Raw genomic sequence first — 22,898 nt, 5'->3', positions numbered from 1 at the left:
CCGGCACGTCAGACAAGCACGCCGCGGGTGGGGGCCCCGCGCTGCTTGCCGCGAACGGGACGCCCATCCGTACGTACGGAAAACGCTGCCTCTCTCTGCGGTTTGGAGGGCAGGTTTTCCGATGGACGTTCGTCACCGCCGACGTGCCCATGGCACTGCTTGGCGCGGACTTCCTGTGCGCTAATGGGCTCCTGGTCGACGTCAAGCGCAGACGGCTTGTCCAGGCCGAGACGTTCAGCTCGCTCGCATGTGCGTTGCCCAGCTCAACGAGCGGCTTGCCAAGCGGCTTGCCGAACGATTCGGTTCCGGCCACGTTGGTCTGTACGCTTCCGGCAGCGGACGCATTCACCCGCCTCCTCGCCGGCTTCCCGGCCCTCATGCGGCCCACCTTCTCGGCGGGGGCCGTCAAGCACGGGGTGGCCCATCACATCCCCACCGTCGGGCCACCGGTCTACGCCCGGGCACGCCGCCTCGAGCCGACGAAGCTGGCGGTGGCAAAAGCGGAGTTCGCTACCCTGGAGCGACTCGGCATCGTTCGGCGCTCAGAGAGCGCTTGGGCGTCGCCGCTGCACATCGTGCCGAAGCCCGGCGGGGGATGGCGACCGTGCGGGAACTATCGCCGTCTCAATGACGCCACGACTCCCGACCGCTACCCCGTCCCCCACATTCAGGACTTTTCCGCCCGTTTGGCGGGCAGGTCCTTCTTCTCGAAGGTGGACCTCATACGCGGCTACCATCAGGTCCCCGTCAGGCCGGAGGACGTCCCGAAGACGGCGGTCATCACGCCATTCGGACTCTTCGAGTTCCTGCGCATGCCCTTCGGTCTGAAGAATGCGGCTCAGGCGTTCCAGCGACTGATGGACAGCGTCCTGCGCGACTTGGATTTTGTCTACGTCTACCTGGACGATATCCTCGTCGCCAGCGCGTCCCGCGAAGAGCACCTACGCCACCTCCGCACGCTCTTCGAACGCCTGGGCCAGCATGGCCTGATTGTGAACCCCGCAAAGTGCCGGTTCGGCGCCGCCACAATCGATTTTCTGGGGCACCGTGTCACTAGGCACGGAGCCGTCCCCCTGCCGGCCAAGGTGGAGGCGGTGAAGGGGTTTCCGCGCCCCCGCACGATCAGAGGGCTGCAGGAGTTCCTGGGCATGGTGAACTTTTACCATCGGTTCCTGCCCCGTATCGCCCAGCTCCTGCGCCCCCTGCACGAAGCTCTCCGAGGTAAGCCGGGCAAAGGCGACGTTACCTGGACCGAGCAGATGGACACGGCGTTCACGGGCGCGAAGCTCGCTTTGGCTAACGCCACCATGCTCGCGCACCCGGCGCCCGATGCACCGATCGCCCTCACCACCGATGCCTCGGACTACGCGGTGGGCGCGGTGCACGAGCAATGGGTGCGTGGAGCTTGGCAACCGCTGGCGTTCTTTAGCCGGCAGCTTCGCCCACCCGAACGCCGTTACAGTACCTTCGACCGCGAGTTGCTCGGACTTCACTTGGCGGTCAGGCACTTCCGCCATCTGCTCGAGGGCCGGGCGTTCACTGCCTTCGTCGACCACAAGCCGCTGATCTTCGCGATGGGCAAGGTCACCGAGCCGTGGTCGGCCCGGCAGCAGCGTCACCTCTCGGCCGTGTCCGAGTACACGACGGACATCCAGCACGTCGCGGGGAAGGACAACCCGGTTGCGGATTGCCTTTCCCGGGCCGTCGCCCACGCAGTCCACCTCGGCATCGACTATGCCCGGATGGCAGCGGACCAGGCCGCTGACCCCGACGTCCAGGCCTTGCGGACCGCCGTCACGGGCCTCCGCGTCACCGAGGTGCCGTTCGACGGCGCGGGCGCGGCCCTCTTGTGCGACGTCTCCCTCGGGCGTCCTCGCCCCATTGTGCCCGCGGGCTGGCAGCGCCAGGTGTTTGACGCCATCCACGGCCTGTCCCACCCGGGCGCGAGGGCCTCCCAAAGGCTGATCGCCGACAAGTTCGTCTGGCATGGCCTCCGGAAGGCCGTCCGCGGCTGGGCCAGGACGTGCCTCGCGTGCCAGCGCGCCAAGGTGCACCGGCACACCCAGGCCCCGTTGGCCCCGTTCACGGTGCCGGAACGCCGGTTTGACCACGTCCACGTGGACCTGGTGGGACCTCTGCCCCCCTCGCGGGGTTTCACCTACGTCCTCACCATGGTGGACCGCACCACCCGGTGGCCGGAGGCCGTGCCCTTGGCGTCGACAACGGCGGCCGATGTCGCGCAGGCTTTCATCGCCACCTGGGTCGCCCGGTTCGGCGCCCCCTCAGACATCTCATCCGACCGCGGCCCCCAGTTCACCTCGGAGCTCTGGGGGGCGGTTGCGCAGGGGCTCGGGGTCCGGCTGCACCGAACCACGGCCTACCACCCCCAGGCTAACGGCCTGTGTGAGCGATTTCACCGCTCATTGAAGGCCGCGCTCCGGGCCACCCTCCGCGACGGCGGCTGGGTCGACAGGCTCCCCTGGGTCCTGCTGGGCCTCCGGACGGCGCCCAAGGAGGACCTGCGCGCATCCGCGGCGGAGTTGGTCTTCGGGCAACCGCTGCGGGTGCCGGGCGAGTTCCTCCCCGACTCCACGGCACCATGGTCCGCGGCACAGCAGCGCTCCGCTCTGCAAGCGACCGCCCAGAGGTTCGCCCCGGTGCCAACGGCATGCCACGGGCACCCACCGACGCACGTCGCCCCGGAGCTTCGCACGGCGGAGTACGTCTTCGTCCGCCACGATGCCCATCGGACACCACTGCGGCCCCCGTACGACGGGCCTTTCCGCGTGCTGGAGACCGGGGCGAAGCACTTCACCCTGGACATCGGCGGTACTCCTGACCGCGTTTCGGTAGACCGCCTCAAGCCGGCCCACCTCGATGTGGACCATCCACCGCCAGTGGCCCGACCCCCACGTCGGGGCCGCCCTCCTGCGGGCGGACCCCCGGCACCGCCCAGCCCCGCCGCCACGGCGCCCCCCGGTCCTGCACCCATCCCAGGGGCAGCCAGGGGCATCCCACCTGGTATCCCTGCACCCCGGACGCCGCCGATCGCCAGGGGGCGCTTCGGCCGGGTCATTCGTCTGCCCCGCAAACTGGCCCTCCAGGTGCGCGGGAATTCTGGGGGGGCGCGTGTGGCGGACACAAAAGCCCACTGGCGTGGTGACATCATTCCACGCACGAAGTGGGCGGTGGCCACGCCCGAGGGGTAGGCGTGGCCTCATGATATACACCGGGCGACCAGCCCGGAGGTGTTACAGTGTAGTCTTACAATAAAGACATTTATATGTTACCGCTTGTCCGCTTCCTCCTTGCTCACAAGCAGCGCGCGTAACGCCGCGCTTTAAATGTATCAATTGAATGCAGGTTTATTAGCAACAACGATGAACAATCAATCTGTAAGACAAAGAAAGCGATGGTAGATATTAGAATAAGATAATAGATACAGAATATGCAAATAACAATGCGCAGTATTACACAAGATGAGAACGCAATAGAGAACAGCACCATACAAGAGTTGTCTCGGCACGATGATCATTAACAAGGTGGACACGATGAGTGTTAACAAGGTGGGCACGATGAGCGTTAGCCGATGTGGGCACGATAGGTGGCAGGGTATTTAAGAGGCGGGGCCAAGGGAACTTGAGACTGGCTGGCACGAGGACTGAGGGGAGCCCAGTGGGAGACCGGGATGCAGGTGGGAAAAGATCATTCTCCTCCACCACGAAAAGCACGGTCTCTTCATCACTGAAGACCTCTCTTGTTAAATGTGCTTACCGAGTCACCACATTTAAATGAAAACTGGAATAACAATTCACTTTTGCATTGACTGACTGTATTTCAATGCCGATGATAGCTTTATGTGGTTTTAAGCCGTCATTTGCCAATGTGGCCGCAACTAGCAGATATAAATCTTTGTGGATGCGACACGGATAGGTGACCACGAGAGATGCCTCACGCTCATATCTCCATGCATCCGCGCGAGTCTGAACGTGCCGACTGCCGAAGAGCTTGTGGGCGTGGTGCGAATATAGATGGGCGGGGCGAGTTTACAGACGAGGAAGACGGCCGGAGCGTGAGCTTGTGGGCGTGGCGCGAGTAGATGGGCGGGGCCAGTTTACAGAGGAGGAAGACAGGGCCGGAGCGTGGGCTTGTGGGCGTGGCGCGAGTAAATGGGCGGGGCGCGAGTAGATGGGCGGGGCGCGTTCTCCGGACGAGGAGGATACGGGGCGGAGCATGAGCTTGTGGGCGGGAGAGAGTTCTGCTGCACCTCACATGCTACCTCGTCTCGTCAAGGTTTCTATCGACGACCCTTGTCGCCTTTTGCAGGTACATTTGACCTTTGTCTTTATTTCTCTTTTTGTTAACTTTTCCCTTCCGCCCCTCCTCCTCGTCCGCAATTCTGCGTGTGCTTCGCGTTGTCCGTTTGCGAGTGCTGCCCGAGGCCGCTTTGTCACCGTCCGTCCGCTCATACAATCCCACTTGCCTGTCCGTGTGTTTGCAGACACGAGAGTGAAGAAGAGAGCCAGCCGTCCGTGCGCGCCTTCGGCCTTGTCTCTCCATCTCGCCGTTCGCCGTCCTCGTCCTGCCATATGGTTTTGCGCAACACGGACAGTGATATGCACCGATAGGGGTTGATAGAGGAGAAGGGGGATGCCGTGGGGGGAGGACGAGGTCAGGATGTTTGCTCGGGGTCTCAGCTGTTAGTGTTATTGAGGAGACCGAACAGGGGAGGCGAGCCTGAGGGAGACACCTACGGCGACAGGTACACGTTCGGCCAGACACACTTGCCTTGGTGTTTACACCTGTGCCATCTCGGAGGTGGGATAAAGGTGCAACGTCTTGCTGAAATAGGACGCAGACCATGGAGGAGACAAGACCGGCCCAAGCTACGGACCACCCGCTCAAGGAGTGCCCTGTAGACAGACAGGGTGAGCCAGATGTCCGTGCACAGGGAATGAATTTGTTTGTATGTATTCTGCCATGATTGTTCTCATCATGTCATATGTTGTAAACTTTGCTCATTTGGAACCTCATCGTCGACGAAAACCCACCTGCTGGATCATGGTTAGCCAAACGTTTGTGATTTGCAGTATGAGGTGTGGGTGGTTTAACATTGACAAGACACACTAATCGCAGAGATCTCCAAAATTTCCTTAAAAGTGCCCATTTACATATTACGTACTCGATGGTGGAATTTTTGTCACCTCTTCCCCCCTTATGCTCCATGCATGCTCTCTGCTGCTTCCTCTTTCTCCCGTATCCACCTCCAAACAAACTCTTTGAAGTGCCCTTTACTTCCCCTTGCCGACACTACGTTACCCTCCCTTATCTTCCATATCTTTTCCAAATCTGCATATGTATTATGTAGATGGCCCAAAAGCCAACTTTATATCGATTGGGATGATGTGGGAGCAAGCACTCAGACCTTTAACAACTTGAAGTGTATCGAGTCCACCTGGGACACCCTCTCGGTGACTCGATTTGCGTTGAGTATGTTTTTGAAATTACGATTTCTAAGGGCTCACTTTAAGTAGTAAAAGCTGCTCATCCCAATAGTGTTCCTGCCAGTATTCCCAAAAAAAAAAAAACTCCTTAAACATGATCGGTGATATTCCGATCAATAAATTCTACATCCGTGTGCGATTTTTGCGGAAAATGCAGGAACATTAAATTACCTTAAACAACGCAGTATGTGGGATTTGGACACCGAGATCATTATTGCAAGAGCTCGGAGGGATGTGCCAAGTGTGCTGCATTGGATCCATCAATAGGCGATGTTGACAGCAATCGAAGCGGTGAACGTTTATGAAGCAATTCAAATAAACAACCAACAACCATGACTATTTTTTACTAAACTCTGTTTTTGAACATTTGCGGGAATATCTGTTCTGTAAATTACACTTTAGTGGCAACAAACGATTTTTAAAGCTCTCGTCATGGATCGAGGAAGTGCATTCAGTGTTGAGCGATGTAATCTTTGAGTTTGGTTCCAAACCCATCGATGAACTGTCACCCTGATGTCAAGTGCAGGTCTGGTGTTGCATCAACGGGTGCGTCGTCCATTGGAACAGGACGTTGCGCTGGGGATCCGTCCGTGGTCGTTAAATATCCCACGGCGTCTTTTGCAAAGAGTAGGCGATTGTTGCGGTCACCCTGGCTGACTTCCAAATTCCTGCCCAAACCAGCTGCCTCGTGTCCCCTGAGGCATTCTGCAGCAAAGGGCGCAAATGTACCGCGATACGAACTTGTGCCATCTTTCAACATTCAACAGAAATCTCATGCACACACACACACACACACACAAATGGAGGTGGGTACTTTGATACCTGGTAGGTCTCCATTCCATCTCCTGAAACCCACCCACGTGTGGAGATGGGAGACAACAACAACTCACACACAAAGTTTTCCAAGAGCTAAACATAGAGTCCAATGAAGAAATGATGTCAGTCAAACACACATGATGAAAAAGAACACCTAACAAAAAAAAATATTGAGATAGCACAACAATTTATTGGTTTAAGACTGAAGTTGTGCCAAGATAGTGGCGCATGAGACAGGGCAATAACGGTGTTGCTGTCACTTGTTGTTGAACGTTCCAGGTGATCAACCCTTTCCAGTGGCTTACCTGGGGTCAGTTCGGCTAGACCCCCGAGCTTCGCCTGCGATGCTTCCTTGGCTGCTGGCCGAAGTCAGTCGTCGAGCTGAGCGAGAGGCCGGTGTACGTCAGGTGAGCCACGACAAAGGGACGTATTGTAACCCCAGAGTGTAAGATGTTCTACAATAGCTCTGAAAGGTTCAGTTAATCGTTCTTCTCAACATTTACATCACTGCCATCACCTTACCCTTTCCGTTCTCGTCACACCATGATCAAGCAATACTTCTTCACTTTCGTATTGATTCTAAGACTTAAACTATGTTACCACAAAGGACCCATAGTAATGCGTTTGTAGAGATTCCCAAGAATTTTGATGTAGAGAAAAGTTTAGGCATTCATATTGAAAATATGTCATACGACTCAGGTGTCAGGTAGAGAACTATTTGGTGGCACGAGGTGTGGCAATAGATCATGTGATTACTGTTGCTGTGAAAATTGCCAGATAACCCTCTGGCAATTTGCCCTCACATCCCAAATTACACCGGAGCGAATGCTTGTTCCATGTTCACACAGACTTGCTCTGAACTACAAATCTGTGGTTCAGAATGGATTAACCCCTCTGATGTCTTGACCTACTAACTTGCGTTCAAACAGAACTGAGCTCGCATAACGTCTCATTTACACTCCATTTACATCTAACCATTGCGTCTAAAAACGTCAACAGAAGTGCCAAATGGTCAAAACGATTCAACCCATCAGACTGAAATTCCCAGATGGGTACCTTTATATCATTCCCAGATGTAGTAATGGCAACAGATATACTCAATATCTATATATCCATTCCCAGATGAGTACCGACAGTGCCTTCAGCAAGTATTCCCACCCCTTGATGTGTTTCACATTTTTTTGTGTTACAGCTTGAATTTGAAATACATTTAATTGAGATTTATTTTGTCACTGATCTACACATCATACCCCATAATGTCAAAGTGGAATTTATTTCAAAGTGGAAAAAACATCGAGAGTGGCGATTTTTTAAATTTATTTCTTTTTTTTAATTTATTTATTAAATTTTTACAAAATAATCAAGAATGAATGAATGATCGTTTTAAGGCCATTTTCCCCGCTAGAGCGGGGTTAGCCTTGTGGGCCCCATGACAATCATGGTTCCCTGTTTGAGGCAATGTTTTTATGGCCGGATGCCCTTCCTGACGCCAACCCTTGGTCACGCTCTTACGATGCACAGGGATACGGTGTACCTATTCTAAATCTGGGTACACACCGTGATCATTCATCCCAGCAAGCTGGTACTCAATTTGCCGACCTCAGAAGGATGACAGGCTGAGTCAACCCCCCTGGCGTTAATTCAGCGATCGACCGGGATTCGAACCCAGGATCCTAGGATCCCAAGCCGGCACCCTGACCGCTAAGCCAACACCAGGATAAGCCAACACCAGGATTAATTAAGAATGAAATGAAATAATAAGAATGAAAAAAATAATTAAGAATGAAAAGCTGAAATGTTTTGAGTCAATAAGTATTCAGCCACTTTGCCATTACACATCAAATTGAGCTCAGATACATCCAATTTCCTTTGGTCATCCTTGAGATGTCTCCTCAACTTGATTGGAGTCCACCTATGGCCAATTAAATTAATTGGACATGATTTGGAAAGAAAAACACCTTTCTATACAAGGTCCCACAGTTGACAGTGCATGTCAGAGCAGAAACTCTACCATGAAGTCCAAAGAACTGTCTGTAGAACTCTGAGATAGAATTGTGAGGAACAATAGATCTGGGGAAGGGTATGAAACAATTTATAGTGTTGAAAGTTCCCAAGAACACAGTGAGCTCCATCATTCGGAAATGGAAAGAATATGGAACTACCCAAACTCTTCCTAGAGCTGGCCGTCCAACCAAACTGAATATCAACAAATATCCACCGGCAATTGTGAAAACGACAAAAGGAGCAGGAATGTATATAAAAAAGGGTTGGACAGACTGGGCATGGACAAATAAGGCTCATTGGAATGGCTAATAAGAAGTCAGCTCAACTGGGATGGACAACAAATCATTATAAATACCCAAGACCAATGACACGACACCAATGTCTTTAAGAAGATGGCGTGTAGGTTCTACAAGGTAGAAACAGAAAGTATGAGGCACCTCATATCTGGATGTAACAAGTAAAAACTCGTGTCGGAGCAGCTGTGCTCACAAAGGGACAACAAACTATGTCGAGTAATCCACTGGCACATCTGCAAAAACTCGTGGAAACATGAAGCATAATTCCATGAGACGTAAAAGCGATCATTGCAAAATAAGGAAGTAATGATCACGTACGACCTGATGATCGCATCGAGCATGAACATAGAAAACAAAGCATTGTGACCGGATATAGTACTACGGTACAAAAAAGAAAAGATGGCCTTGCTAATTGAGGTGTCAGTTCCCAGCGATTTTGACCTAGACCACGCAGAAATAAAGAAAATGACCAAACACAAGGATCTGAGAAATTAAGTCAAAATATATAGGAAGCTGAAGAGCACCAAAATTGGACCAAAAATATCTGCGATTATTGGAGCAATGGGAAAGAGGAAGAAGAATCTCACAGATATCTTGAAAACCATCCCTGGGAATATTACTCCAAACGAACTGTAGTTGAAACCTGTCCGGGGCTCGGTGACGATCCGGAAGAGAAGCCTCAGAACAAAACTTTGAGAACAAAACCTCCCAGCTTGGTCCATGAATTGTGATCCCCCTTACCGAAACAGAGATGGACACTTTGAGACTTGGGAGGGCTCCGGTCCACCTTCTGAAACCCGCATATTTGTAATCGAATTTCCTCATTGGGGTTGTTGAAAACATTTCAGTTGTTTGTATCATTTATCAAACCATTTTGGTGGGAAATAATTAAGGCCCCAAGTTCAAAAAGCAGATTCATATTCTCATAAAATCAAGTCTGGTTCATTGGCATCTTAAATGGAAGGAATTGGTCATGTTTCTGGCCCCAGCTGTTACTCTGATTTGCAAGACACCTTGACATATACACAAAGAATTAAGTTAAGCACCCCTACACAACGAATTAAGGTAAGCACCCCCTAATATATATTCTTTGTGTATATGTATACATTGGCATATATTCTAAGGTATGTGAGATCAAATAATGATTGGTATGACATTAGTTATTGACGTTATTGACGTTATTGACGTCACTTACACGTTATTGACATTACACGTTATTGACGTTATTGACGCAAAGATCGCTAGAGGTCTTCTCAGAACAATGACTGTACGTTAGAAAACATAAACGTCATCCACACTGTCCGTGATGGACCTATAGCTCCATACTTAAATTGAGGTGAAAATATGCCTAAAATTCCCAAAAAATTTCACCTTAAATTATTCAGAATAAAATATTGAAAACGGCATGATTGTTATGTTTTTATGTGACCATAATATCACTTCTCCAGAAAATATAGCAATATCATGGGTATATTACACTGTTTTGACGACAACAAACTTGTAATGTGCGAGGTTGTAAAAAAACGGGGGGGGTGCTTAACTTAATTCTTTGTGTATACTTTCCAGGTATATCCTGCTGCCTTTTATGGAAGGAAGCAAAGTTTAATTTACGATCGGTAGAGCATGTACAGTGCGTTCTTCCTACAGGTGGTTCTACATGTAGGTGGGAAACCTCATTCTTTCCGCTGCATACCAGTTGGGGCACCCGCCGATCTTCTCTTCCAACACCCATCATCACTCGCTTGTGGATTTGTACAGGGTGTGCGCGAGCCCGCCTCTTTTGCGTACATGGTGCGCAGTTGTCCAGATGCCAATCCTATGTGCCACGTGTTCCAATCCAGCAGCCGTATATTGGTAAGTGCAAGTGTTTTTCTCATTTTCCTCTTCCTGATTTCCTTTATCCTTCTTATGCCAAATTTTCTAACCTCCGTGTTTCACTTGAGCCAGTCATAATTATTTGGTTGTTAGGGTTGGGCCTCAGATTTGTTTTGGCTTTATATTTGATGGCATGGCTGTGGTGAGAGATAAGACCCACATTGAGATAAATTGGTAGCTTTACAGTCATGTTTGGTTTTTAAGGAGATGTTTTGCATTATGGGCTGCGCGTTGTGGTTATTGGTTTCATTTGGCATGAAGCTTAGGCCAAAGTCTGGTAGTACCAGTACCATAACCTGTTAACCACTCTAAACCCAGTTTCCATATCTTTGATGTGATTCCACAGTAGTTACATTTTATAATGTTTTTTTATATTCTCAAGAGATGCTTGCATTGTTTTGTTTTTTTTGTTTTTTTTTGTCCCCCACCCCTCCGACAAGACAAAGTCGGAGGAATGAATGAATGAATGATCGTTTTAACGCCATTTTCCCCGCTAGAGCCGGGGTTAGCCTTGCGGGCCCCATGACAATCATGGTTCCCTGTTTGAGGCAATGTTTTTATGTCCGGATGCCCTTCCTGACGCCAACCCTTGGTCACGCTCTTATGATGCGCAGGGATACGGTGTACCTATTCTAAACCGGGGTACACACCAGGATCATTCATCCCAGCAAGCTGGTACTCAATTTGCCGACCTCAGAAGGATGACAGGCTGAGTAAACCCCCCTGGTGTTAATTCAGCGATCGATCGATCGGGATTCGAACCCAGGATCCTAGGATCCCAAGCCGGCACCCTAACCGCTCAGCCAACACCAGGCCATTGTTTTGTAACAAGGGACAGCATGTGTTTCACGTCGTTGAAGCTGAAGGGAAAGGTGTATGGTGCATGTGTGAGAAGTGTTATGATTTATGGGAGCGAGACATGGGTAATGAACGTAGAGCAGCAACGAAGGGTGGAAATGTGAATGGTTCTATGGATGTGCAGAGTATCGTTGAGAGAGAAAAAGACAAATGATGAATTGCGAAAGATGATGGGAATAGAGCCTGTGATGGATGCTGTGAAGAGAAACAGGTTGAGATGGTTTGGTCATGTGTTGAGGAAGGATGAAAGTGACTGGTTGAGAAGAGTGATGGAAATGAATGTCGAAGGAAGTAGAGGACGGGGAAGACCGATAAAAACTTGGCTAAAGATGGTGGAAGAAGAAATGCGGGCAAGGGGGTTAACAAGGGGAGATGCAGAAAATAGGGCAAAATGGAGAAGATTGTCATGGGGACCGCAAGGCTAACCCCCGCTCTAGCAGGGAAAATGGCTTTAAAATGCCGGCTGTTGTTGTTGTTGTTGTAGTTTAATCTAACTTCCTGAATAGGTTGTTTAATTAAATAAAAAAAACAAGAAGCTGATAATCGAAGTCCCTTGCCTTTTCGGTGGTACCAGGAATAGAGTTGTGTAATATTAAAGCTAAATCTTAGAATCTTTGACGGTTTTTGAAGCATCGTGGACACAAGCCAAGTTAACTTGAAGCCCAGAGAGAGAGAGGGAGAGGGGGACAGACAGGTAGACAGACAGATAGACAGACAGACAGAGAGCTGTGTCCTGAAGGCAGTTTCACAGATGGAAGAATGCTAGCTTTTGGTGATTATGGTTCCTATCCTGGTCATTTACCCAATCGCTGTTTCTCGGCCAGAAATCTTCGGAGCGCAACTGTCGGGAAAATGATACAGTGCGTCTTTGGTTGTTCCTCGCCTAACGGCTGTTATCCCACCCTTTCTTTTACCTGCTGTTCTTTGCGAGTGCACAATAATGTTTTAATGACTTGATTATTTCCTTCTCAGAGAAGAAATAATGCTAGGGCATAGATCATGATAGAACTATTCATAACATGATTACATGTGTCTATGGTATACTAGTATGCTAATTAGTGCTTTATTTACAAAATAATCACAGTTTTACGAAATAATAGACTCGTATTAAGGTCCGTCTACACAGACGTTAACACAAAGTTTTATTTTTCTAAATATTACAACTGTCAAAATAGTCCTAGCACTCAATGTGACCACTCTTCTCTTGCTTGTTTTAGATAAACATCATTAGCATTAGTGATTCTACACTGAGTCAGTCATCATCATTTTCATCGAAATCGTCAGAGTCAAACTCTTCTTCTCCTTCCTCTTCCTCCTCCTCTTCGTGCTCTCCTGTGTTCAGAAGATCCACCAGTGAGGTTGGTAGGATGGGACCACTGGACCACATTGGTTTCAACAGTCCTTCATCAGTCCTTATCCATCCTTGCTCCTCATAAGGTTTTGGCTTTTCGATGATAGGTTGATCGGCTCTTTTGTACAATGCTACGCGGTGGTTCACACGCTGGATGTGCGGCTTCAGGGCAGACTGGCATGGAGGAAGGCGAGCCAGATCAACCTTGGACTTGGATGTGAGGGTCTTGTCCTCTCCCACCATTTTTCGTAGCAGCTTGGCACGGACAATGTCCACTGATGACTCGCGACTCTGGCCGTACATCACACAGGTGAATTTTTCTAACTGCCTCTCCACCTCAGGGTTGGCATCCCAGTTGTCACCCAGTTCACCGAATGCCCTGTGAAACCTGGGATTCTTCTCCAGCTTTTTCAAGGGCCCGACTTTTCCCTTCCCTTTGAAGGCACTGGTGCAGTCTTCTCCGCTGAACACATAGTACCCCAGGAGAGTGGCACAGTAGTCCTCTCCCAGGGATTCTGCCAGCTCAGAGACGTTGACAAGTTGGCGATGCTTCCCTGACCCTGTATCCAGGTACACCGTCAGCTTGATGTTGTGGGCATGGTGGAGCAGGATCAGGAGGATGTCTGTGTCCGGTGTTCTGACTACAGCGTTCTTGTATCCGATGGTAGCAGCATGATGGAGGTACAGAACCACCCTGGTATCAGTCTCTTCCTGGTTGCTGTAGATCGTGGGGAGTTCACGTACCTCGACCTGAAACACAAAAAGGCACCGCATTTCAATCACCAGTCACTGCCAGTTTCAGATCTAGACAAACATCACAGGTAATCACCTTTTTTTCAGGAAAAATTACAAATTGAATCGCCATTCACGAAGGGCTTTCAATTTTACCTTGCCATTCGTTGAGGCAAGTTGGTGGGCCTTCCCCTCCACGATCAGCACAGCCATCTCTGTTCTCTCCAGCCTGGTAGCTGCCTCTTGTCCACTCCACACTTTCAGAAGAAGCTGGCACATCTGCTTTTTGTTGTCGTCATTTGCAAGGAACATTTTGAAGTCATATGGCTTCCTGGTTGCTGGTCCAGCCAGAATGATCTTCTCTGAGCTGCCCCGCCTCAGCCTTTCCTGCGCTTTGATTGACTCAGGATGGTAACTGTCAGTGGAGAACAGAAAGTGCTGCTTGGCCACCATCTGATCAAGCACCTGCAAGCATATCTCACCACATGTTGGGGGAAGGTTGGCAAGGGTATGCAGCAGCGCCATTCCATCCTGGATGAACCTATTGATGTGACCTATTGATGGTAGGTAGCATTCGGTCCTTGCTGCTCTCGAACCCGGGCTTGACCTCCTGCACCATGATTCCTCCAGCACTGTTTACAATGTTGCTGCCGTGCACACTGGTAGTGGTTTTATTCAAGTTGTCCCACTCACAGTGGAATACAAGGTTGCCCTCTCCTGTCACAATTTGTGGTGTACGATAAGTTGAGACTTCATCCAGGACCTTGGCGAGAGCAGTTTCCAACTCCAAGGCGAAATCGTAGCTCTCAGAGTGTCCAAGCCTGTGTAGTATTGTGGTGAGCTCTTTGCTTCGGAACAGGTGCCTTACAGTCACACAGAGGAGAATGTGCTTTGGTAACTTCCATTTTCCATCTGACACTGCACGGCACAGATCTTGTCCAATGGAGAAGACCAGACGCTTCACCTTTTCTGTCTCGATGCCCTCCTTGCCAGTCATTAGCACGCTGAGAAAGCGGACAAGGTCTGGAGGTAGGATGTCTTCAGGATTGAGCTCCATGTCTTCAGCTGTTGGTGGCCATGGTTGGTCTTTACACTCTCTGAAAGCCTGTAGAATACCCTGGCGAAGTTGGAGGGCAACATTTTGGTTCTTGTTTGTGCTTCCGAGTGTGAATGCTCGTGCGAGAGCATTGGAAACTGTTATGTTTGAGCTGTGCACAAGCCAGAAAGAAATGACATCACATTTGTCATGATCAACCTTCGTGAAGTGGATATGCTCCTTGATTGGGTCATTCTGTAGGCGTTTCAGTAGTTTCTCTGACCGATAATTTGAGTTCTCATATCCATTCAGTTTCAGTTCCTCGACATAGAGCAAGCGCAAGGAAGAAAGCTGTAGAACTTTATTCTGCTGGATGACCTGGGTTTGAATGTGTTCCAGTACTGAGTTGAATGCCTTTTCATGGGCGGCTGACATGCAAGCCTGCTCCTTTGGTGCTTCGGCTCTGTGAATCGCACGCTCATAGTTGTAGAATGCTGTGCGGAAAGCTTTAAAACATGACGGATGGTGTTTGGCCTCACATGCAAAGAGGTCTTTGTTTTTCACCTTTCGATGGAGTCGATAGAGACCCATTTTCTCAGCCCGTGTTTCGATTTGCTCCCATGCATTTTCTTTGTTTTTAAAGGATGGGAAGGTTGTAGGCCTCTCAGTATTGCGATGAGCATCTTTGGTCTCAACTTTCTCACAAAATATACACTCTGGCGGGAAGATGGGTTCAGCAGAACCTCCTGGTTTACGAGGAGAGTGATGCCATGATGAGGTTGATGGCCCTGGTTCTGTATCATCTCCCAGACGATGAAAGTGGCGGACAAAGTGCTTATAACACTTGCTGTGATATCCTACTCTTTCTAGGTCATCAGGAAGAGTTGCCGGGATCTGATCACATACTGATTGCATACGACATGGGGAGTCATGCGGTTGGTTGAGACGTCTATCCCGGATCTTTTGAAGCAGTTGCAGTTTTTCTGAAGCAGATCCTTTAATTTTACGGAGGGGCGTGAAATCCCCATGATCAGACATGGATGGTACATGAAGGATGCATGTAGGAGGAGAGCTTTGGGCTGCAGGTTCTACACTCCGTTTTCTTTTGGGCATGCTTGCTGTCGATGTCTACCATCACTGTTAAATGACAAATAAGAAATCACGAATGATGTTAAAAGTGCCTGTGAAAGGAGGCTCTGAGTTTTCAGTGAGGTAACAGAGGTTCTGAGTCATGTTCTACACTAGGGTACTTTTTAGCTGACTAAACCATGTTTAGTGGCATCAAAAGTGCTAATAGCTAAAACATCTAAATTCTTCCACACTAACGTTAGCTATCTAGGCCAATGAAACATTGTGCTAAGTTACTGTAGCTAGCTCAGCTGTCGTGCCTCTTTCTGGTTCAATTCATATACAGAAGTCAACAGATATGTCTCATGTTTGGCATTAACAAAAGTTTAAGTTACACCGACATTAGGAACATACTGTACATAGATGAGGCTAGCTTTAACGTTAGCTAACATGGTGCTAGCTGGCTCAGCTGTTATTCTGCCTGTTTATGATTTCATGCAGAAACTGAAGTCAAGAGTGTGAGTAACATTATAGTTAGCATCTTACCTGGCTAGATTGGAGGATGAATACCAAGAACAACACACAGATGGAATGGAAGACTGAACTTTCAACTGAGGTATTCAATAACATCAACGTTACCAATTGATACGAGCGCGCGACATTACCAATTGATACGAGCGCGCGAGCGCGCATGTTACATGGATGGAAATGTAAAATGGCAGCTATAGCAGCACTAATTTGGATCTCTAGTCTGTCATTTCTGCACTGTGATTGGATAACATAAAAAAATATGTTTGGGAGTTAACAGCAGGAGTTGGTAGATTTTACGTGGGCTGGGTGAGAAACCTTTAAATAAGCAAGTGAAAATCTCTCGCAATACAAAGTCAATGGTGGGAAGAAAAGTTGAGTGGTACCAATGTTACTGCCAATGTCCCGCCCCTATGCAAGACTCAGGAGCATCTTGTTGACATTTAACCTTGAAAATACCTGGGTTTAGACCCCTTATGTACCATGTTAAGTTATCTGCAGTATTAACGTATCCTTATCATTTGTAAAACTGATTATTTTGTAATTACAGCATTAATATGCATACTAGTATACCATAGACACATGTAATCATGTTATGAATAGTTCTATCATGATCTATGCCCTTCAAAACATGGGTCTAGACACCTTCATTTTTCAATTATCTGCAATATTGGCTGAGATATGTCAAAAATCGTTTTTTTGATAATGGCAGCAGTAATTTGCATAAAAATGGTATGTGGGACATTTTTTCAGCTTGGGGCCATAGCTAGTCATTTTCTACACATTTTTTCCAATCTAGAAACACTGATTAGAAGTATATCTCCGGGGGGTGCAGGGGGACCTAGTCTTCCTACTAGACTATGTGTTCTGTTCAATTCGTATAACTAACGTAGATTCACAACTTATTTGTTGAATCTTCGTCGCAGTCACAATTACCGACAGGAAGCTGTCAAACTTTAGCCGTCTTCACTGTGCACTTTCTATAATGGTGGAATTGATCGTCGATGGAAAGTATCTCGTTCAGTCGTGTCAAAAATATACGCATTCAGTGAAATATGACAGCTGGATAAGAACACAATATTGGTTCCATATTAATATATTTTTTAATATCATTACTTTGCAGTATGTACAAATTGACTAAATTCACTTTCGAGGAAAGTTGTTCCAAGTTTTTCTTGTTTGCTTAGACGACTTATGTGTTCATTATTTTTAAATTTGTAGCAACGATGGATGAAGACCTTTCTGTTAAAACTTTCCCTGTCCCTTTCGCCCAAACAGATATTTCCTGCACAGATTGTGATGACACAGTTGGGCAAAGTATTTTTTTTTGCATACAAAGTCAAGCCTCATGGAATAACTAGAGGGCTAATGGGAGTGGAAATGATCATGAATATGGATGGGGGGTGACCTGGGGTGGTAAACAGCAACCTTGAAGATCTCGATGGAAGTTTGGGATTGAACAGGTTGATAGGATATATCATAGCCCAATCCCAGAACGCAGCGTATTGATTAAAATTTGGGCCCAACGTGAAAAGCAGCATTCGAGTGATCATGGGCTATTACGATTACCCAAGGCCATCCACCGTCCTTTACGATCTTCACACCTTACAGTGCAACCAACACATTTGCTCTGGAGACATTGATGAGTCACAGCTGCTATTGCATGATCTAAACTGGCCTTTCCTTATAACAGCCGAAAATGATGGTCGAACATTTCCTGCACAGTGGAATTGCTGCTTTCTTTTAAAAAAAATTTAGTAAAAGGTTTATTTCAAGCCCTCTGGGCTGGTGCTCCTGCTCCTGCCTCACACCTAGCTCGTCTTCACGCTGTTGAAACCAAAGCATTCAGAATCATTGGAATCTCCCGTGATGAAGCTAACTCCAAGGGCCTCTCACTCACTCACCGCAGGCAGGTTGGTGGTATTTCCGTCTTCTACCGACTCCTCTCTGGCCTTGCCCCCCCCAGCTCTCTCTGGGCTCTGTCCCGCAAATATTCCTACAGGTCGCACACGATCTGCCTGCAACCCTCTTATGGTCAAACTGCCAAAATCAAGACTCTCTGCTCACCTTCACTCCTTCATTCCTCTTTTCTCCCGCCTCTGGAACAAACTCCCTCACTCTCTTCAATCCCACTCCACCCTCCAGGTCTTTAAAACAGCTGTTCACCACCATCTCTTATCTTCCCCCATCCAAAACCTTGATCTTTTCTACCCCCGATAATTTCACCCCAATTCCACTTTTTTGAAATACCAACTTCTGTCCTGGAAGTCCTTGGTGTCCTTGTGTTTTATACTTCTCCCCCCCCCCCCCCCCCCCCTCCCAAGCCCTCTCCCTTCCACACATCTCCCTGCTCTCAAATGTTGTGTTTGTGTGCTTCCCCTTCTCTCCCCATCTTGTCTTCCGCTCCCTCTTTTTATATATTTTGTTTGTCTGGTCAATTTTGTTTGTGAAGTAAATGTTAGCTCTTTCATGAGCCTCGATTCAGTATACAAAAAAAAAAAAAAAAGTCGGCTTCCATCGTGACCAAGTTGGGAATGAAAAACTAAAGCGGGCACAAATATTCTCACAAACATAAGGTGGTTCATTGGTTCCTTCTTATTATCGTTACGTGCTGCGAGAAGATTGTTCCGAGACAGGGACACAAGACTGATCGAAATGTTGGACTTGCAAATAGCCGACTGATGTGCTTGGACAATGTGAAGATGGATGCTGTTGGCAAAGGGGCCTGCTCAGTTCTTCTCTTTATTTGAATTCAATCCTGAATGCTTAAGTGGGACAAGGTTATTAATGCCAAAGGCATTCGTTGCTTCAACTGCACAGCATGTACGCACCATGGCCTGCGCCTTGTTAGCTCCTGTTTGGGGCACTCAATGCCGAGACGTGTTGTGAGCTGATGATTTTGGCTGTGGTTTGATAGATGGCCAGGTTTTGGGTGCGGTTCATAACTTCCTGAGTTGCATTGTATGTGTGGAGCACTTCCTTCAAACCAAACAAACACAACAGCTCAAGTAGTCAAACTCTCCTCGGCCGCAAATCAACACTTCTCTCGGTAAGCTTCCATTGTTATGTGGAGCAAACGTGTGGCTTTCCTCACTTATTACAGTCATGATCTCCTCAACCCGGCTTGAAAATGTAAACGATATCAAAAGAAAACAATAGCTGATGGTGATAAAAATGAGCTAGTTTAAATAATGACAGAAATTGATGGAAACTAATTGTTACATTTCACATTTAAAGCCGAGGAAGCAGCAAGATGTGGCGGATATTGCTTGGAGAGCAATTGATTAGTAATGGATGAGGAAAATGCCTCTTGGATATATATACAGTATATACTCGAATTTATATCGCCGTTTTAAGGTTACTTATTGACTGGCCCTCGTGTACATATATATATATATATACATACATACATACATACATATATATTTTTATATATATATATATATATATATATATATATATACATACATACATATATATATATATATATATATATATATATATATATATATATATATATATATACAGTGGTACCTCGGCTTACGAGTGCCCCAACGTACGAGTTTTTCGGGATACGAGCCGTCGCTCGGGCGGTTTGTTGCTTTGGGATACGAGCCGAGATCCGATGTACGAGCTCAAAAAATTTATTTTTTTGAATTTTCCGGTCGTCCCCTTAGTTCCGGTCACGGTCGGTTCCGGTCCGGTCACGTGGTTATCTTGCCGTGAAAGCATCTCTGCTTGGATATAAAACACGCAATCGTCGAAATACATTAGCGAGGAATCTCCTTGCTCCAGCCGGTGACGTCATCGGCGGGGATCCCCGCCTCCAGAGTGGCTGGTCACGTGACCGCCAAAGCGTGTCGCGCGTGCGGGTATAATGAGCTACACCTGTGGATCACGTGACCACGGAAGCACGCCTCGCTTGAGAGGCATGGCTTTCGGTTTGCGTTTTGCTTTATAAGGCGCGATAAATGGGCTTTTGAGTGTTAGCGGTTCATGGCGTTGACGGTTCATGACGGTTCATGGTCAAAAACCCATTACATCAATTTTACCAGGCACTGTACAGTAAGTACAGTGGACACCAAATGCACGGTGGAAGGCTAGAAGTAGAAGATCGTCCAAGACAAGTGAGAATAAGCCATACTTTGGAGATGACGTCATTCGCTGGTCCGATAACCAAAGATGTGGTATAAAAAACCAGGTGAGCTAACAATGCAGCAATGAAGGAATTCGGCCAAGGCACCGGCACACAACGACCTACCTACATCGAAAGACTCAATGCCAATGGTGACAGAAGCCAAGACGGCCGGCTTAAACACCGCCGAAAGACCACGGTGTACCAACTTACGATGCAGAACATCTTGCACTTAATATGATGACAACAGGTGCCATCCTCTGACGTACCATTACAGGTACAGGTACAGTACACGTGAGCACAGAGCAAAAGTTCACTGAAACCGAGATTAAGAAAAAAGAAAAAACACCTCGTGGTCTGTGCTCGATATCCGAGTTTCAATCTTTTCAAACACATGATGCTCTCGGTCACGGTATCTCCTGCGAGCTGCTTCTCCTTCAACCACACAAACAACAACTTCTCCATATCTTCATGGATAGAGGTCCAGTTTATTTCTTTACATTCTCTTGTATTATGTACAGTATATACGAGGTCGTGCTTGTTTATACATTATTTGTTATTTATAAAGTACATTTTTGTTATTTAAAAGCACCTAACAAAAAAAATTGGTGTTTTTTTTTTGAGGCTGGAACGGATTAATAGCATTTCAATGCATTTGAATGGGAAAATTTGCTTTGACTTACGAGCGATTTGGCTTACGAGCTCCGTCACGGAACGGATTAAACTCGTAAGCCGAGGTACCACTGTATATATATATATATATATATACATACATACATACATACATACATACATACATATATATATACTAGGGCATGCCCGTACGTGGGTGCCCGTTCCTTGCCAAAAAAAAAAAAAAAACGCTACCCGTACGCTCTACCCCGCCCGTACGCCCGTACGCCCGTAAACAAAAAAAACAACGCTCTTCGCTTCCGCCCTTCGCTCTGACTGAATTGGGAGAAATAATGCGCATAAGAAATCGAGAAATTATTATTTTCTCCGGAAGAAATCGAATTACGAACCGTAATGGCGCACGCGCTCGGCTCGGCTCGCTCTCACATCGGCCACGCCTACGCAACAACGCGTTCTGTGATTGGCTGCCGGAAGTGCAGTCTTCACTGTCCGGAAGGTCGCAAATCGCAGTTACGATGAATCGCAAATTAGTTTTAATTAGTTTTAAAACATAGTTTAACGGCAACATAGTTTTCCAACGTGAAATAAATGAATACGCTCTCAAATGTGCCGTCCGAGGCAGAGTCTGTTCGCCACGTTCGGCACACGTGATAGCTCGCTGCTCTCTGATTGGTTGAATCGTTTTTTGGACATAGCTCGGTAACTACTTCTCCGATTAATATGAAACCTTGAAAAGGCACATCCTCGGGTCCCCAGCAATATACCTGGCAAGTTTCAAGTATATCGGACCCGTGGTTGTCGAGAAACAGCGGTCACAGACATACAGACATACAAACATACAAACATACAAACATACACACAGAGATTACTGGAATTATAGATACTAGGGCATTGCCCGTACGTGGGTGCCCGTTCCTTGCCAATGCCCGTACTATATATATATCTAAAATTATATCCCCCCCCCCTCTATTTACATGAAATGGTTTGGTCCAAAGCGAACGGCTTGCGAGTACGGTGACAACCCCCCCCCCCCTCTATTTACATGAAATGGTTTGGTCCAAAGCGAACGGCTTGCGGAGTTTGGTAAAGAAATCGCCATAGCTCGGTAACTACTCCTCCGATTAATATGAAACCTTGAAAAGGCACGTAATGGCGCACACGCTCGCTCTCACATCGGCCACGCCTACGCAACAAAGCGTTCTGTGATTGGCTGCCGGAAGTGAAGTCTTCACTGTCCGGAAGGTCGCAAATCGCAAATGAATGATTTGGTTTTAGTTTTTTAAAACATAGTTTAACGGCAACATAGTTTTCCAACGTGAAATAAATGAATACGCTCTCAAATGTGCCGTCCGAGGCAGAGTCTGATCGCCACGTTCGGCACACGTGATAGCTCGCTGCTCTCTGATTGGTTGAAGCGTTTTTTGGACATAGCTCGGTAAGTACTTCTCCGATTAATTTGAAACCTTGAAAAGGCACATCCTCGGGTCCCCAGCAATATACCTGGCAAGTTTAAAGTATATCGGACCCGTGGTTGTCGAGAAACAGCGGTCACAGACACACAGACACACAGACACACAGACACACAGACACACAGACACACAGACACACAGACACACAGACACACAGAGATTGCTGGAATTATAGATATATATATATATATATATATATATATATATATATATATATATATATATATATATATATATATATATATATATATATATATATACATACATACATATATATATATATATATATATATATATATATATACATACATACATACATACATATATATATATATATATATATATATATATATATATATATATATATATATATATATATATATACATACATACATACATACATACATACATACATATATATATATATATATATATATATATATATATATATATATATATATATATATATATATATATTGTTGCGGATCTCCCGAAGACCGTCCACGTTACAAAGGGGGGGGATTAAACCCCTTTTTCCCCTTGGGTCTTCGTGTCCACGAGGCCGGATCGCCACTTCCGCAGCAAGCGTGAAA

General features: G+C 47.4%; 2 protein-coding genes across 3 annotated transcripts in view; one reads left to right on the top strand and one right to left on the bottom strand.

Annotated features, from left to right (window-relative positions):
* The first annotated feature begins 4,201 nt into the window (after positions 1 to 4,201).
* The window catches only part of LOC137439653 (TBC1 domain family member 4), an 80,133-nt gene continuing 61,436 nt past the window's right edge, over positions 4,202 to 22,898 (top strand). Inside the window, exons 1-4 of one of the 2 annotated variants that reach the window (XM_068135616.2) lie at positions 4,202 to 4,326; positions 4,502 to 4,928; positions 6,600 to 6,727; positions 10,268 to 10,474. In XM_068135616.2, the coding sequence (XP_067991717.2) occupies positions 4,862 to 4,928; positions 6,600 to 6,727; positions 10,268 to 10,474 (402 nt within the window). In that variant the 5' untranslated portion in view covers positions 4,202 to 4,326; positions 4,502 to 4,861. The remainder of the gene's footprint in view (positions 4,327 to 4,501; positions 4,929 to 6,599; positions 6,728 to 10,267; positions 10,475 to 22,898) is intronic. The other variant, XM_068135617.2, reaches the window with a different exon arrangement.
* Positions 12,461 to 13,952, bottom strand: LOC144888860 (uncharacterized). Its single transcript, XM_078768405.1, has 2 exons — positions 13,593 to 13,952; positions 12,461 to 13,454 (listed from the first exon to the last, which is right to left on the bottom strand). The coding sequence occupies exons 1-2, from the start codon at positions 13,887 to 13,889 to the stop codon at positions 12,606 to 12,608; spliced, it is 1,146 nt and encodes a 381-aa protein (XP_078624531.1). The 5' UTR covers positions 13,890 to 13,952; the 3' UTR covers positions 12,461 to 12,605.

The sequence above is a fragment of the Myxine glutinosa genome, chromosome 14 (genome assembly GCF_964187855.1).
Source record: "Myxine glutinosa chromosome 14, kmMyxGlut1.1, whole genome shotgun sequence".
In the NCBI taxonomy this organism is placed as follows: Eukaryota; Metazoa; Chordata; class Myxini; order Myxiniformes; family Myxinidae; genus Myxine; species Myxine glutinosa.
Note: the sequence above shows the minus strand (reverse complement) of the source record. Positions and strands in the feature narration are given on the sequence as shown.